This window comes from Aedes albopictus, chromosome 3 (genome assembly GCF_035046485.1).
Source record: "Aedes albopictus strain Foshan chromosome 3, AalbF5, whole genome shotgun sequence".
NCBI classification, from domain to species: Eukaryota; Metazoa; Arthropoda; class Insecta; order Diptera; family Culicidae; genus Aedes; species Aedes albopictus.
Window position 1 is genome coordinate 358,395,491 of NC_085138.1, and position 17,249 is coordinate 358,412,739.

At 38.7% G+C, this 17,249-nt stretch overlaps 1 protein-coding gene across 1 annotated transcript; it reads left to right on the top strand.

Moving 5' to 3' along the window:
• Positions 1–2,599: 2,599 nt before the first annotated feature.
• On the top strand, positions 2,600–12,872 carry LOC115267748 (pro-resilin). The gene is made up of 3 exons (XM_029874977.2): positions 2,600–2,683; positions 2,843–2,985; positions 11,318–12,872. Exons 2-3 carry the CDS (start codon positions 2,980–2,982, stop codon positions 11,801–11,803), a joined length of 492 nt encoding a protein of 163 aa, XP_029730837.1. The 5' UTR covers positions 2,600–2,683; positions 2,843–2,979; the 3' UTR covers positions 11,804–12,872.
• Positions 12,873–17,249: the final 4,377 nt, after the last annotated feature.

Below are 17,249 nucleotides of genomic sequence, written 5' to 3' on the forward strand. Positions count from 1 at the left end.
CATCTTCCAGAACATGTTTAAATTGATTTTAGATCACGAAAAATGATATTTAGATCAAAACAGTGGGATGAACATTCTAGGTATATACCGGGAGAAAAAAAGATGTTTGTCATAGACCAGTAGGCGAATTCTGGCGCCTTTATCTTCGAAGAAAAGACAATAATTTTCTTGTTGGTGAGCAATGGAAAGAAATCTTCTCTTCGATTAAATTGTACACCGGAATTCAGCTGCTCAACTATTAAAATGAACAGTTAAAAAAAGATAATACTACTCAAAACCACAAAACGTTTTTTAATATAACTTTTTTTCTTATCTCGCCGAGTGTGCTTAGATAACTCATAAGTCAGTAGTGTACAATAGATAGAACACACCTTACACATTTAGGCCTAATCACGGATTAAACTGAAAAATAATGTACTCCATGATAAACGCAATCTTTTGAAGCCAAAGCACTTTTCTATTTCGTTTTGAAAATTCAGATCATACTGATGTCTGTTTCATTTATTCACTTTATCAAACCCTTCACTTTATTCGAGCATAAGTTTGAGCACAATAGAGAAACATGCGAAAAACAGAATTGGTGGCAAGCAAGTAACTTGGATCAAAGTACGTACGATAGGTAACCTTTCCCATGATCAAGTACAAACTTTCGAGAATAACATATCTTTCTAATGGCGGGTGCCAATTTTGTAAATACTTGTATTTGTTGATAACGAATCCAGACACACCGTGATCCCCGTAACAGTACAGATCAAAAGAATTGCTTGTAATCAAAAGCATGGAAAATTCTGCAGCTATAATGTCAACAATGTATGTAACAGTACAACTCTTACAGCAGCCTATGCTCAAAGGAATAAAACATCTATGATGAAAATGTTTTAAATCGCTTTCCATTGATAACCCGTAGATGTGCTGACAATTGGCAGAGTCGCCATACATACATCCAGATAAGTCATATACAAACTGTATTCAACCGCATATGACTTTTGCCCAAATGGTGTTCGGCCAAACGACCCAAAAAATGATACCTAAGGAATAGAACCAGTCATCTTCACCATGGTTTTGCTGAATATACGCACGTTTCCCACTTTGGCTATTTGGGCCATTAAGATTCTTCAAGTATGTTCATCGAATTCATCGCCTTTGCTATGAATTACCATCGGAAAGACGGCAGCTCTCAATGTAAAATTTTTCACCTATGCCAATGAATCAGACACATCATATGGATATTATTGGCCATGATAAGTTGACACAGCTTGCCAGTTAGAAGATTATAAATCCCTTCAAGGGTCACTGTTTCTCACATTGATAAACAAAAAAAAGTAAACGAAATGTGCCATGCTCTTAGTTTGATCCTAACGAGATGATGAACCTCGGCAACATATTAAGAAATTTCATAACCACTTAAGTATTCATAACTCACAGCCATTAATTGCACCCTGTCAACATGTAATTACTGCAGCAGCAGCAGCGTAGAATCCCTAATGCACCGTTCAAAACCAAACCAATTCTAACGAGTCGAGTCTTCTAACTAATCACACGACGACGACGACGACGCAAAACTGGTGCACTAAATTTAATTAACGACCCGTCTCCGACGACGTGAATTCCATTCGTTTACAACCGTGCGTCGCGTCGTCGATCGTCGATTCCGCTCTTCCTATCCTGGGTTAATGGTGACCTCCGTTTGCCGTTTGCTGCCACAGTCACCCACAACGACCGCCACCAGGGTCATCTAATCACACATGTCCGTATGGTTGACGTCGAAGAAGACGTCGCCGTCGTAACTCGCCCTTCATTTCTCACCACCCGCGAAGCGCACAGCATCAGCATCAGCTTTCGCTCTCGTTGTTGAAGAAGAACCTTCACCGTCGATCGTCGATGGATCCGTAATCACGCGCCGCCGCACGATCGTGTTTCGATTCCGCGCCGCACCGCGTGTAGCTCTCACGCTCTCGCGCAGCCCGCATAACTTCTCGCGCGGTAAATCACGCGCCGCGATCGCGACGAAGCATTCCGAGAGAAGATCTTCTTCGCAGCATCATCCTCATCATTGTCGAAGAGAGAAAAAAAAGCCGTCTGGCCAAAATGTGGACCAATTTTTTGCTCGTGCTCGACTCGCTTCACTTTCGGACCCCAACCAGCTGGCGGCGGCGGAGACTCGGCGCGCCGACTCTCGCTCTCGCGCGTCCGGGGAGTTCACTCTCACTTTCGATGGATGAACGGATCGCGCGACGTCGCGCCATCGCGTCGCTCAGCTCACGTGCGAAGAAGAAGCTCCCAGCGACGCGATGGAGAGACCGCGAGCCGCCCACCCACCACCCACTTTTGGGGTCCACCAGCGGTGCTGCGGTGGTGCTAGATCCAACCAGGAGAGCTTCTTCAGGTGCCCAGGCGGCGGCGGTAGAGCCTACCGAAGCTGCGTTTTGAATGCGAGAGCCTATTTCGGGGGACCGCGCGGCGGCCGTTCTCCTCGGCACGCTTGAAAGTCTGGCGGGTCTGACTCCTAGCCTAGCGCGCTTAGGGTCCGAAGCGTGTGAAGCAGGCAGATTCCCCCTCGTTCCGAACATGATGTTTGTATAAATACGGCCGACATGATTGTATCGAATCATACACAAATCAACCATCCTTTAGAGTACAAACAACCAGCTTCCTTCTAAGCCTAGAGCTGTTTTCTTCTCAAGTGAGTGCGACGACGTTCTGTGGCGGGTTCTTTGGTTTTGGAAATTTGGACTGTTTTGGGAGATTTTTCCAAAAAAATCAAGTGTGAAGACAAAGTGTTTTGGCAGAATCGTACTAAAAGCGGAATTTGTGTGCTTGTGTTCTTGGTGTTTCGTTCCAGATCGACCCCCCAGTCATCATCCGTGTGTCGAAGAGCAGGAGTTTTCCTCATCACGTCAACAACATCGACGACAACAGCATCCAGTGAAATTTTGTTTTCCAGTGTTCTACCGAGTGAACCGTAATCAAAAAGCAATCATGAAGGTAATGAGGGAAAAACATAACTGTGATTAAGAGACTGATACAAAGTTGGAAAAATGTGAAGGTTTATCAAAAAATATCGAAGAAAAATCGACGTATGGAAGCAAGAGTGGTCTTCTGAGAAGCTTTCCAGTACACTAGGATAAAACTTCGTGTGAAGTTTAAGTGAAATACCGAGTGAATATCGTTTCATAAGAAAAATAAATTGATAACAGTAGTGCAATGTTTCAGAAAATTTTCGAATATGAAGGCAGACGCATTCTAAACTTCATCATTCGAATGCAAGCTTCTATAAAAACTTTCAAATAACGCTATAAATTGCCTCAACAAACTGAAATTTTACACAGAATGTGTCAACCAAGTTCTGTCGTTACAAAAGTGTTTCAAACACAGTCATGGCTGTTGAAAAGCCAGAGGCATTTTCAAAAAAAAATATTTTGAAAAATTCAACAAGATTTTTTAGAAAGCAACTCTAGGCAAGGTTTGGCCAATATACAAAGTTTGGCAAGTGCAAATATTTAAAATATTGTCTATTAAATGATAGCGTATTGTCACAGCTTCTAGACAAGATATTTCAAATCTTTCTTAGAAAAAAAAAACAAATATGAATAGTTCTTTCAGATAAATCTTTCATAGTTAAAAATGGGATTTTTTTTGCAAATTTTGATGAAAAATTCTCAAAAAATAGTAAATTTATCAGCTTAAAAAAGGTTCTGCTGTTATCATAAACACAATATTTCAAATTCCTTCAATACCCTTTCAAGAACGCCAAGTGGTCCATATAAAGAAAAAATAAAAAAAAAATGAAAAAAGGGCCAAACATATTTTTTGGAAAATTTCCATAAAAAAATGGTCATTTTTTAAAAATTGATCAGGTGGAACCTGTAACTGATGTTTAAGAAAATCTAAATGATCTACAAAAATGCTTCAAGTCAGGATGTCTTCCATTTTAGGGTATTGCACCTTGACTTTTCAATTCTTTCCTTTCTTTTTTTTTTACAGTCCACAAGTTCAACTTACACACATTTTCATTCAATTTACATAAAAACTAGTGCTTCATTATTTAAATACTTAAATACCTTTGAGCTCAAGATTCGGCTCTGTTATAGCCATGTGAAACCTGAGCTTTCCAATTAATCGTATTCAGTTCAACATGCGTCATACAAAATGTTCGAGGAGTTTCGCACAGACTTTCAACGCACTTAACCGTCAAGTGTCCATATTTTAAAAAAATTGATTTAAACATCGTTCTCGTCATCTAAAATCGGACCCAACATGTTTTGCTCGGCGATTACAATTCATTTTTTTGTGAATTTTGTTTTTTTTTCTTTAATTTTTGTTTTTGAACATCGCTACACTTTTATGTTTTTCTTCAAAGTGATCGAATAATTAGAGAAAAATTTAAAATATGTAAATTGTTGCATTTCAGCACAAAAGAAACAATGACATCTGAGAGATGACCAAAACATCATTTTTTGATGATTTTTTTAATGTAAATATGCTTTGAAAGACATCAGAAAACATTCTAAGAAGTGCATAACAGTCCTTATCATCTGTTTTGTTATGGCCTCTCAGTCTTGACAAAATCAAAATGGTGTTATTTTATTTTGTCAAACGTTTTGGTCCGTTTGGAACCTTCTTCAGGGATTATGGAAATATTTATATATTGTTTATATTTTTCTTTAAGCTATCTTTATCAAAAAATTGATGAATAATGTTACCAATAGTTACAGTGTCAAAAATATGAAAGTTTTGATTTCTCTGGAAGAAATTACAAAAATGCTTGAACTATACCCTGCCTTAAGACGGGTGGGGTATTTTAGCCAAACACCAAGCATCGGTTATTGTATCTTTGTCAGTTTTTAATCCGCTGTTTTCAAAATAGTTAGAAAATGTTCTCTCAAAAAGCAAAGTTTTAAAGTCAATGTACTTAACCCTACAACAAAATTAAAAAAAAAGTGCAGAAATTTGGTTTATTATTTAATTTTTCTTAAAGAAAATGATCATTTTTTTATGAAAAGCTCTCCCAAAAAGACGATGTGTAAAAAGTCATGGTTCTCAACTCTTGAAAAAATTAAAAATCACATATTTGTAGCAATTCTGTTGAACATTTCAATTTTATAATAAATACAGATTTTCATGAAAATCTCTCCCAAAATCAATGTTTTAAAGATCCTTGACTCAACCTTTAAAAAAAGAAAAAAAATATAAAAACAAATTTTTAGTAATTCTGTTGAACATATCAATTTTCAAAAATAATACAATTTTTCGTGAAAAGCTCTCCCAAAAAGATAATGTTTATGAAAGTCAAGGCGCTCAACATTAAAAAAAAAGAAAAAAACATGACATGTTTGTAGCAATTTCCAAACAAAAATTAACATTTTGTTGGGTTGGGTTGAGCACTTTACTGATAGAAAATCACATATTTGTAGCAATTTTGCTGAATATATCAATTTTATAAAAAAAATGATCATTTTTCATGTAAAACCTCCCAGAAACAATGTTTTAAAAGTCAAGGACCTCAACCATAAAAAAAAATTAAAAATCACGTACTTGTAGTAATATTGCTGAACATTTCAATTTTATAAAAATATGACCATTTTACATAAAAACTTTACAAAAAAAATCATTTTTCGAAATATATTTTCAGCTCCTGCTTTTTTTCATTTTTTTTAAATTTTTGTATGGGCCTCTAGACATTCTTGAAGAGTAGTGTTCTTTGGAATATTGCTTTTATGTCTACCATGGACCATTTTTTTTTTAGCCTCTAAATGATTTTAAAAAAGCCTAATCAATAGTTTCAGCAAAAGCATTGGAACGTGTTCTATTATTGCTTAGAATTTTCCAAAAATCGTTTGGACCTATCGAGATTGCACACCACGTTGGATTGAATTCTTTTATTTTTTTAAATTTTCTGTTCCATATTAAGATTAACTACATTTACAAAGCTAAAATAGTAGATGCAACAGATGCTTCTAAAAAAGTTTGGATGCATCTGCATTAAATTAGAGAACGAAATCCATCAGAATTCGTACTAAAATTATCGGAACAACATTTCCTCGCTTGTTGGCAGCACTACTCGGCAGCGTTCCTGATTTCCTTTTTGCATTATAGCGCATTTAGTTCACCACTGGACTATCGCTCTAGTTTTCAAGAGTTCGAAAACGCAAATAAAAGTGCGCAATTGCATCATACATCAAAGCATTAGTGCGCCGAAGACATCAGTTTGAGTTGAGTTTTCTTTCTTATGAAGACTCAGTACGCAGTCCAGTGGTGAACTAAATGCGGTATACTCTTCGCATTGCCGTAAGCCACTCAGCAGCGAACGTTTGACGCTTCTGCCAATTCACTTCTTCCCATTCGCAACGCATTCAATCGATCAGCTACACGATTCGTGAATGACTTTACCGTTGCCTCCTTCTTTCACCGTTCACCATTAACTTGAGTCAATTAAGTTGAGTTGAGACGAACGAACAGCAACGAATCACATTACCTAGCGAACGACGCATCGCTTCACACTGGCGATGGGATGGAAGTGATTCCGTTCGGGATAACTCTTTTTACTGCACCCTTGTCGAATCACGTCAGCAAACAGGAGTAAATAACGGGTGGATGCGGTGAATATACGGATCCCTGCTGCTTGAATCGGATCTTATAGAACTTATAATCAGTCGGAGTTATAACAAGGGCTGAATTCAAATCCCAAGTAACATTTTTAAGTCCAATAGACTAGAAGAGGTTCTATGAACCATCAAAACACAAAAATAATAGGTATAAGGTCTTAAGACGGTTCTCAGAACCTCTACAAGACTGAATGGTTATCAAAATGTCACTTGGAAATGTTCAGTCACGACAGAGGAGTGAAAAAGTGGATTCCGTGACACAAGCAGTATAAAAATGTAAAAATATTCCAACATTTCTCAAATGCTATTAATAGTACTGAGTGGTTCTCAACCACGGAATAAAATAACTGCTGGAAACACTGCTCAATTAAGATCCAGTGAAGTTCAAAATTGAAAACGCAACAATTGTAGGACAGCTGAGGTTAGATATTTAGCAATACCAGGGTAAAGATCGAGTGCCAACAAAAGTCCCTGTGCTGTATGGAACAATACATGTTCGCAATTGGCAACACTGCCAAAATTTAATGCCTAACGCTTGGCATCTGGGAGTATCGTACGTACAAGACAGCCTATCCCAATGTTCATTGGACATCCAGAAGATTATATCAAATGCCATCAAATGTTTTATAGAGTTTTGCTCAAAGTTCAGATTATTGGCAACACGGCTGAATTGAATTCCACTTCAACTACAGTAGGTTTCTTTAAAACACTTCTGTCTACATTATGCAAACTGAAATTTGGCTGTTGTCTACCAAGCTGCTTAGCAGATTTTTGGAAACCAACATTCTGGAAAAAGACATCACCTGCAATCTAAAAATCCGCTTCTTCAGGTGGAAAGCAATCCAAAATTTCCTGCGGATGTCGAATGAATGGCAGCATTTTATGGAAGAGTATCTCTTACTGTATCAGGTTGTCTGAATCCATATAAAAAGTAGATTTGCACTGCACTGCAGCACTGTTCAATCAGTTAATTAAAATTTCCAAAATTATTCAAATTTTTCGCATAAGCTGGTAACATTGCTCGAATAGAATGCAATAAATTTTCATCAAAGCAAATTTCAATCTCCTACTACTTGTTTCAGTTTCAATCATCTCTTGGTATTCCACTGTTATGATTGCAGTATTCTCATATTGTGCAGCAAAACTTCCTAAACATTCGTCGAGTCTATTTTCTGGGAACACTGCTTACTTCCAGCTAATATATACTGCTTCACAGCCTGGATTTCGTTTGAATTGGTCAAACAATTCGTTGAGAAGATCTTGTGAGGGCTTCAAATGCCATCCAGAGTCTGGAATAGTTATAACTAGCATCACTGTTTCGGTTAAATCAATCCGTTTAACAGCAGTGTTGGCAGCCAAAGAGCAGATGTTGCTGAATAGAAATGCTTACAGTCTTGTGTCTAATTCAAGGCTTTGCTTTGATGGCATGTGAGTAATGTTGTTGTAAGTACATCAGAGCCGTAGCGTCACTCATATTGACGACCATAATAATCAATATTTTATTTTGTTTATCTGTTTTAACGAGATTTTTAGCCCTAGGCTAGTTCATCTCGGGACTCACGCTTCACTTCCCTTCCGAAGGAAGAACTCACTTTTTGTGAGTTTGTCGGGATGGGATTCGATCCCAGGTACTCGGCGTGATAGTTACGTGTTCTAACCATCATACCAGGTCCGCTCTTTTTATTTATATTTTTTCTGCAAAATTGTCTTTCCATATTTTTTAGAAAATTCAACGTGCATTTTTTTAAAAAAAACTTCTTAGTCTTTTTTTTCATCGTGGTGTTTTCTAGGCTTTTTTTCAAAATTTTCTTGATTAGCAAATCTAAAAACACCCATCTGTTTGCTTTAGTCTTGCCAATATTTGCCACTTCACGGTAGCCCGGATTCCATCACAATTGACTAGCCAAGCTATTAAGAAGAGCTTGTGAGACCTTCAAATGCCATCCAGATTCTAGAATAGTTATAAAGTGGCAACACTGTTCCGGTTAAATCGTTTCATTTGACAGTCGTAGTGTAGAGGCAGCCAATAAGCAGACTTTCTGAATAGAAGTGCTTGCCCTCATGTATCTCATTTTAAGCTTTGCTGAGCAGTGATGCCAGTTTCGAGCACGTACATCAGTACCGTAGCGTGGCAATCACTCATATGAGCGCTCACAATAATCGCTCTTTTCTTATTTATTTATTTCATTTTTTTACAAAAATTTCCTTCCAAAGTTTTTTTAGTTGCTGTTTGGTATTTAGTTAAGAATTCAGTGTGCATTTTTTTCTTTTTCGAAAGTTTCTTGGAAAATTTTCATTTCTTTCTTCGCGAGTTTTACTTTATTTTTTCCAAAATTTTCTTGATAAGATGATCAAATATTTGACTTCAATTCGTGACATTTTTTAAAATTTCTAAAAACACTCATCTAGTTGCTCATCTCTTGCCTGAGTGTTATCATTTATATTAGGAGTATAACTTAGATCAGCTGAGCTTAGTAGTGAATAAATTCAAACGTTCACTATAGCTGCAGTAGTAAGAGAGTTCCGATGAAAAGTTCCAAAATATCACTATTCTGGAGATTATTACAGCTACTTAATGAGGCTGTGTGCTCAAATATTTTATGAAAGCATTGCTGCCTAAACTTCACTGGAGGAAATTTTTAAAAAATATCAAAATTTTCTTTAATTTCGTTTGGCAGCCGTGATTGTTTTGTACGGAATTGTTCGGAAGAGTGGGGCCATACATAGTTTGAAGTTATTTCGTACTCTTTTGCCCCGCATTGTTTCATTAGAGCAGAGTGTTACAACAGGGTTGCCATCATGCAAGAAACAGTTAAATAGGAACTTGGTTTCTACTTCAACTTCGACCATTTAAATATGGTTTCTTACAGCGGATCCGCGATGATGACATTTCAGGCCAAACATGTCTAAAGGTCCTATCTGTAGAAGAGAGGCTCTCTTTGGTTTCTCTCTCTTTCGTTAATATCTCAACTGTTTATTTGTATTATGATTGTCTCCTTGCATTGAACGATGGTCAAAACAATCGTCTTTTGATTTGTACTGCAAAAATAGTAGAAAAGTGTACCATTACAATGCAATAACAAACAAAGAGAGCCTCTCAAATGCAGATAGGACCAATTGAAATGTTTGGCCTGATTTGTTTGAGTCTTCTGTGCAGTGTTGCCAGTTTTAAAATTTTAAAGTCAACTAAAAATCACTTGATTGATTTCACATACAATTGTTAGGAATGAGTCAAAGTTGGACTCTTCCATTTTTGACCATGCCATCAAGCATCTTGTCTGAAATATGCGTCCGTTTAACTACTAACGTATGAGAATTCAATCCATTGAACTGTACTTTGAAACGAAATTGTGAAGCGTTTGCTTAACACTATGTGTACCATTCACCAAACTCTATTAACATTCTTCATCGATCTGTGATCCAAGACAGCAACATTTAAGTCTACAAATTAATTCGAAAAATTAATACAAACAAATGACCCGCTCCTCGTTTGCTAATTCGTTATTTAATTCCAACAAATTAACTTAAAACGGCGCCTTCCCCCGTAATTGGCGAAACCAACTCCAACCAAGCTCGTTATCGCCATGAGAAGCCCCAAACTACACGGCATTGTATCCAAAATAATCACTTAACCTCATCTCAAATTGATCCGCCCAAAAACATCGGCCTAAGTAGCCGTACTTTCCTCTGCGCATTGACAGTCAGTGCCAAATAATTCCATCCTCCAACAACTCCCATGATGGCTCTTATTCAGAGCCGCCTTCACCTCGCCTTCATTTCCCGCGCTCAAAACACACCGTGCCAAATTTTCCCCTCCGCTTCGGATGATCCGGATCTCGAAGCTATTAACGAGGGGTCCATCATCATCAAGCCAGCCCGAAAATCTCCAACTCATCCAAACACCTGCATCAGACGAGCGCATCCAATCTCCGACGAGCAAAAAATCGCGCGCAAATAGCTTTTATATTCGCACTTACCCCGTCATTATTGGGACCCGCCGGCGGCATCAACATTCGCCGGTGTACACCCTCCCTGCGTAGCCTGAGCGCGATTGTCTGCGCGCGCGCGAACACGCGGTAATGAATGACAACAACCAACAATAACAATCCGACGATGTGAAGGAAGGCGGCAACTGGCAACTGGCTGCGGCAGTGATGCGCAGTGTCGGTAATTACTGCCGCAGCGCATTCATTTCACGCTCGCGGTTGTCCTAGCAACCACCACTGCTTGACCTGCTAGGTGCCAAGGCGCCATCCTACAAACCAAACCAATGCGAATTTGATGGCTTGCTTTGATGAGTCATTAGATCTCGGCGAAGGAAAGCTTCTGGTTTTTTCTTGATTGTTTTTTACAAGATCGCGCTCGTGCTCGCGTTCTCTACGCTTTCTGCGATCTTCGTTCTTTCCGACACAGGGTTCAAGCCCTGAAGCGTTTGTAACATTTAGTGAGCCCTAATGTTCATCCCGTTGAAATGAGCTGAAGTCAACCATGGTCCAAAGCTCCATCGACGCGAGCGGATAAAACCCATCATCTGTTTGAGCCATGACGTAAATAAACAGGTTGTTCTTCGCATTTATGATTCTACCATTCGGCTTCAGTAGCCTTCCGCGTTCTGAAGCGTTTACACAACTCTAACTTTGTATCCACATCGAGTTTGATACCGCACCACTGAAGAAAACACAATCTTAACCTTAAAATCCTTCGCCACCCAGGTTTTCGCCGCCGTCGCCGTCATCTCGCTGGCCGCCCTGGTCGTCGCCGAGCCCCCGTCCCCGTACAGCAACTACCAGCAGGGCGGTTCCCATGGGAATAACGGTTACAACTATAACGCAAACGGCAACGGCTACAACTATCCATCTGCCCCATCCACCCAGTACGGAGCCCCGACTGGTGCCGGAGCAGGCGGTGCCGCCGGTTACAACTATGCCGACGCCAACGCCAACGCCGAACCCGCCAAGTACAGCTTCGAGTACCACGTTCAGGACTTCCAATCTGGCAACGATTTCGGACACATGGAATCTCGCGATGGAGACCGCACCACCGGCCGCTACTTCGTCCTGCTGCCCGATGGCCGCAAGCAAGTTGTGAACTACGAAGCTGACCAGAACGGATACCGCCCAACCATCTCCTACGAAGACACCGGTGCCGGAGCCGGCGGTTACCCAAACAGCCAGCAGGGAGGATTCCAGGGATACTAAGGTAACGCGAGCGATCCAACACCATCATGACAACCCCAACAAACCACTCAAGTTATTAGGAACGAATTTAAACTCTAGTTAATTATTTGTTTAGTGAATTATTCTCACTCTTCCTACCTTTCTACTACCTATCCCACCAACCCACCGGTTGGTAGTTGGCCAGTACTTTCCAACACTATTCCAAAGCTATTGATCTTCACCGGCTCCACCTGTGAGCGAACACCAAAAACTTCATCACTAAAACAAACAAAAATTTTGACCACTGGCATCGAACACTGGAAAAACGATTTCAAAATGCGACCACAAACGTATTAGAACACGATACAAATTTTTATTTGCGCTTTTTCAAGAAGCTTAGTCCGTAAGCGAACTGCTTTTTTATAAGGAAGCACCTTCGGAAGCTCGGTTCGAGCTTTCCCTGGTGCAAAGAATCGAAAAAAATCCAGTCAATCCAACGATTGGCGACCAAAAAAATACCCTAGGTTAACGAAAAGCAAGCAACTAAAAATGTGTGAGGAAAACGATGATTAACTGCCATACAAAAACAACAACATCTAGCAAAGCAAAAACATTAAAAAAAAACGAGGTTCATCGATCGCCCTCAAACAACACCACACAGTGGGCGACGCGATGACACCTGTCGTGCAAAGCAAACAAGAACAAACACCAAGAAGAAAACCTCTGTAAATAAGTAAGCGTTATTTGTACATTTTATTATTTTTTTTTTGTTTTAATTTTCTTTCTTTTTGTAACTGTAACATAACAAATGCAAACAAGAAGCGAAGAAAAGTAAAAATAAACAAACGAAGGCAACACGATCGGCACTCCCAGCTATCTTGGGAAAAGGGCGGAATACCACCACTGCAGGTAACGCAAACGGTCTGCCAGCTGAGCGATACGATTTCGCACGCACAGTGTGGACGGAGCTTAAACGGAGCTCCGCCCATTCTGGCGGTGATGTCGGGATGGCGATGGCTGCGACCGTTCGCGTCCACCCAGTAGCGATGGTAGCACCGTGTGAGGCAGCTCGGGAGTGGTTGATTATTTGTCGGCGAATCAATGAAAACAATATTTGTTTAAATATGAAATAGTTTTACATATATCACAATCCCTTACCAAAAAAACTATACTTTAAATTACATTATTGTGGCCCTGAAAATCTTCCAATCGTGCAACGGTAGCTCTTCACTGACGGTTCTGACGATCTTTCAATTTTCGTTTGAATAATTTTCAAAATAAAGATATCTCAGTCATTTCGTTTTTTGGTCAGAATTCGACATATCGAGGGGGGACACAAATTAATTATTCAAGAAATTAAAAAAAATTAAAGTGAAATTACTGTCGCCGACAAAATTCTTTAACAAATCCGATGGGTTTTAATGGTTTTTTCCTTATTGTTTGGGTAATTTTTCATTTAACACCAAGGTTGCAACCATTCATTTGCAAAGATTTGCATTCATTTGTTATTATCTCAGTTCAGAAGCATGCAATCGAAAAACAATGTATGGATAAATTTAACCTTGTAGTTTTATCTGAAAGTTTTCCGAATAACATTGGGGTCGCACACGCATTCCAAAGTCGTGAGCGAGCTGTGCAGGCAACTTTCCACAGCGTGAATGAAATTTTCATTCATCGCGTGGAGAGTTGCCTTCACAGCTCGCTCACAGCTTTGGTATACGTTTGCGACCCCAATGTTGTTCGGCAAACTTTCAGATAAAACTACAAGGTTAAATTCATCCATACATTGTTTTTCGATAGCATGCTTCTGAACTGAGATAATAGCAAATGAATGTAAATCTTTGCAAATGAATGATCGCAACCTTGTTTAACACATTTATTATTTATCGTCCTCCCCCTTGACTAGTCAACGAGCAAAGTGACAAAAGAAGAAAATGAGATTTATTCCGGCCTTGTAGAACCAGAAAAGCACGCATTGTCCCAGTTAGGACGTTAAGCTTAGATATGTGCGTAGCCAGAGTGAGTTGGGGACCCTGGCCGCGATAATTATCTATTATTTCGAGTTAACTCAAGATCATTAATAATTCAAAGTTCCAGGGAAATGCTCTGTTACTCTTTTACTACTTTATGAGGATTTTATCTTCAATTATCAAATATTTTTTGTTTAAAAACCACAAGAAGTTTCGCCAAGTATTTATATAAGAGCATCACTTAAATCTTACCATAGAATTTTATCAAATATAACAAGCGCGGTTGAATTCTCCTTCGTGAATTTCTACTTGGACGTCTTGTGGGTTTCCAATCTTGGGGATATTTGTTCAGCAAATCCCTAAAAGATTTATTCAAGAATTTTTCAAATATTCCTTCAGAAATTCCGCTAGAGATTGCTCCAAAAACTCTATCTGGAATCATTCGAACTATGTCTGCAGGTATTTCTTACAGGATTTTTTTAAGACAATTATGTAATAGATTATTTAAAAATTAATCCAGAAATTCCTTTAAAATTTTCTATATGGATTTCTAAGGATTAAAGGCATTCATTTAAGGGTTTTTTTCTATAATTCGTCCAGAACCTAAAGCAGACATGGATTCTTTAAGATTTTTTTCTTCAGTGATTCCCACAGAAATTCGTCCAGGAATTCGTTTAGAAATCTATCAGGACTTCACGCAGGAATTCCTTCTGGGATTCTTCCAGGAACAGCTCCAGATATCATTTTGAAAATTCTTCCAAGGATTCCTCCAGAAACACTTCTTGGGATTCCTTTAGGAATTTCTCATGGAATTCTTTTAAAAACTCCTCCAGATATTCATCCAGAAATTCCTTCAGGGATTCCAAGATTCATCCTGGGGTACCATCGGGAATCCTTCCAGGGATTACTCCAGGAGTTCCTCCACTATCTCTTCTTGGGATTTCTCCATATTTTTTTCAAGAATCCTTATTGTGTGGTTTATTCAGTACTTTCTCCTCTGATTTCTTCAGAAATTCTTCCTGACATTCCTCCTGAAATTCTTCCAAAGATTTCTCTCGTGCATCGCAAAACTTAGCCAGGTGCACCGCGACAGTAAATTGACTAAAATCTGATTAGTATTTCCGAGAATCTGCGATAGGAATATTTTTATTATCTTTTATCTAATTATAAATTTATCTTTCTTTTTCTCATCATCTCGTTGAAAGTTTGCTTTTAGTTTTTGTAAGAATTTTACTTACATGAGTTTGTCAGAATTTGTGAAGAATAGGTTCAACATAATATATCAAACAATTATAAATATAAACTTCTGAATAAATATTGTAACGAAATTTTCCAAAAACCATACAAATCGCACAAGAGCTTAGTCCCAACGTTTTCAAGAACTACAAGTAAATAATAAAATCATATCGGCGTGCGAAATATCAAATCTCGCGTTGGAATACGCATTACCATAAATAATTTTTAAGAAGTGCACCGCGAGGCAGCAGGACTGAAAACCCCTGCTCTAAGGATTCCTTCAGGGATTTTTCCAGGGATTTATCCATAGATTTCTCCTGGGATTTCTCCAGGCATGTCTCCATAAAGTCCTAAAGGCAATAGAGATAGATTTGGCTTTGCAGTCTTATTTAAGTAGTACAAACTAATTAATTTTGTCCGACGTTTCTCCAGGAATTTTTCCAGGCGTTCCTCCAGGGATTCCCCCAGAAATTCCCCCAGAAATTCCTCCAGGCATTCCTCCAGGGACTACTCCAGAGGCATTCCTTCAGAGATTCGTCCAAGAATTGCTCTAGGGATTTCTCCAAGGATTCCTCCAGGAATTCCTCCAGGGATTCCTTAAGGAATTCCTCTAAACATTCCTCCACGCATTCCCTTAGGAATTCCTCTTGGGCTTCCTCTAAGGTTTACTCTAGGGATTTCATCCAGAAATTTCATCAGGAATTCCTCCAGTCATTACTTCAGGTATTCCTCCATCAGGAGTTTCTCCTGATATTCTTTTTGGAGTTCCAGGAATTTTTCCTCCAGGGATTCCTCTTGGGATTCTTCCAGGAATAACACCAGGCATACTCCGAGGATTTTTCAGGCATTCCCCAAAGAATACCTCCTGGAATTGTTGTCAGGCATTTCTCCAAAAATTCCTCCTGTCATTTTTTCAGGAATTCCTCCAGGTTTTTTTTCCAAGAATTCTTCCAAACTTTCTTCCAGGTATTCCTCCATGAATTCCTTCTGGGATTCTTCCAGTCATTTCTCTAGGGATTCCCCAGGCGTTCCCCCATGGGTTCTTCTAGAAATTCCTCTAGAGGTTTCTCCAGAAATTCCTCCAGGGATCACTCCGGGAATTTCTTCAGGGATTGCTTCAAGAATTTCTCTTGTGTTATCTCCAGAAATTTCTCTTGGGTACTCTTCAATTTTTTATTCAAAAATTTCCTTTAGAAATTTCGGTTATCCCTCCATCATGTTTTCCAGCGATGAATCCAAGAATTGTTCAGGGATGAATTATATCAAAGAATTCTAGAAGAACTCCTCCAGTGGTTTGCATTGGAACTCTTTTAGAAAATTTTACAGGGATGCATACAGAAGCCAGGAAATTCACCATGTAGTCATCAAGTAATGTTAAAACAAATCTTTTTGGAGTTTATCCATAGACTTGATCACGAATCCATCCTTGGATTCCTTCAAGCAGTGCTTCCCAAACTGTGCGCTGCGGCGCCTCGGTGCGCTGTGAACATCTCTCAGGTGCGCCGCAGGCTCTTGGGCCAAAACACAAAGAACAAACTCTTATTATTGAAGGCAAAATTATTTTTAGCTGTTTATGTATTGTTTTGTAAAACTAGTGTCACCTCAAACCCTTTTTTGTATTGAATGCAAAAAAGGGTTTGAGGTGACACTAGTTTTACAAAACAATGTTTTTTGTGGGAGACTTCAAAAGAAACTCATTCAAAGGGGTTTTCCCTCTCCTAAATTTTCAATTATATAGTAAATATTCCAAAGTCTACGAATATTTTCCGGAATTTATAATATCCTCATGAAACATTTAGATTTTTACAAAAATTTTATATTTTCGGAATTTTGAAAATTTTCGTGAGACTCAAATCGTTGGACTCTTTATGATTCGGCTTAGTTTTCGATTTTTTCACTAGCTTGTAAATCAAAGTAGATATTTCGAGAAACTTGTTTGTAGTTCTATCCATAATACTGTTACCTATAATTACTGCCAATCTCTAGGTCTTCGTGCTGTCTCAAACGTTTCGGGACGACATTTTCACTTTTATCACTATCATAATTTGTTAGTTTGTCTCTATGATTGAGATTTCTTCCTATAGACTGGTTTTGCTCCTTATCGTAAAAAAATCTGCAACAATTTATGTGTCGATTTCATGCATGATTCTGAAACCGCCTTTTTTGCGTTGTTGAGTTGGGTAGAATTTAATTTTTTGTGTTCCGACTACAAAACCATGACCCCTCACCGTCACTGTCAGCCGTTCTGACAGCTTTTTAACAATTCATTTTTATATCTATTT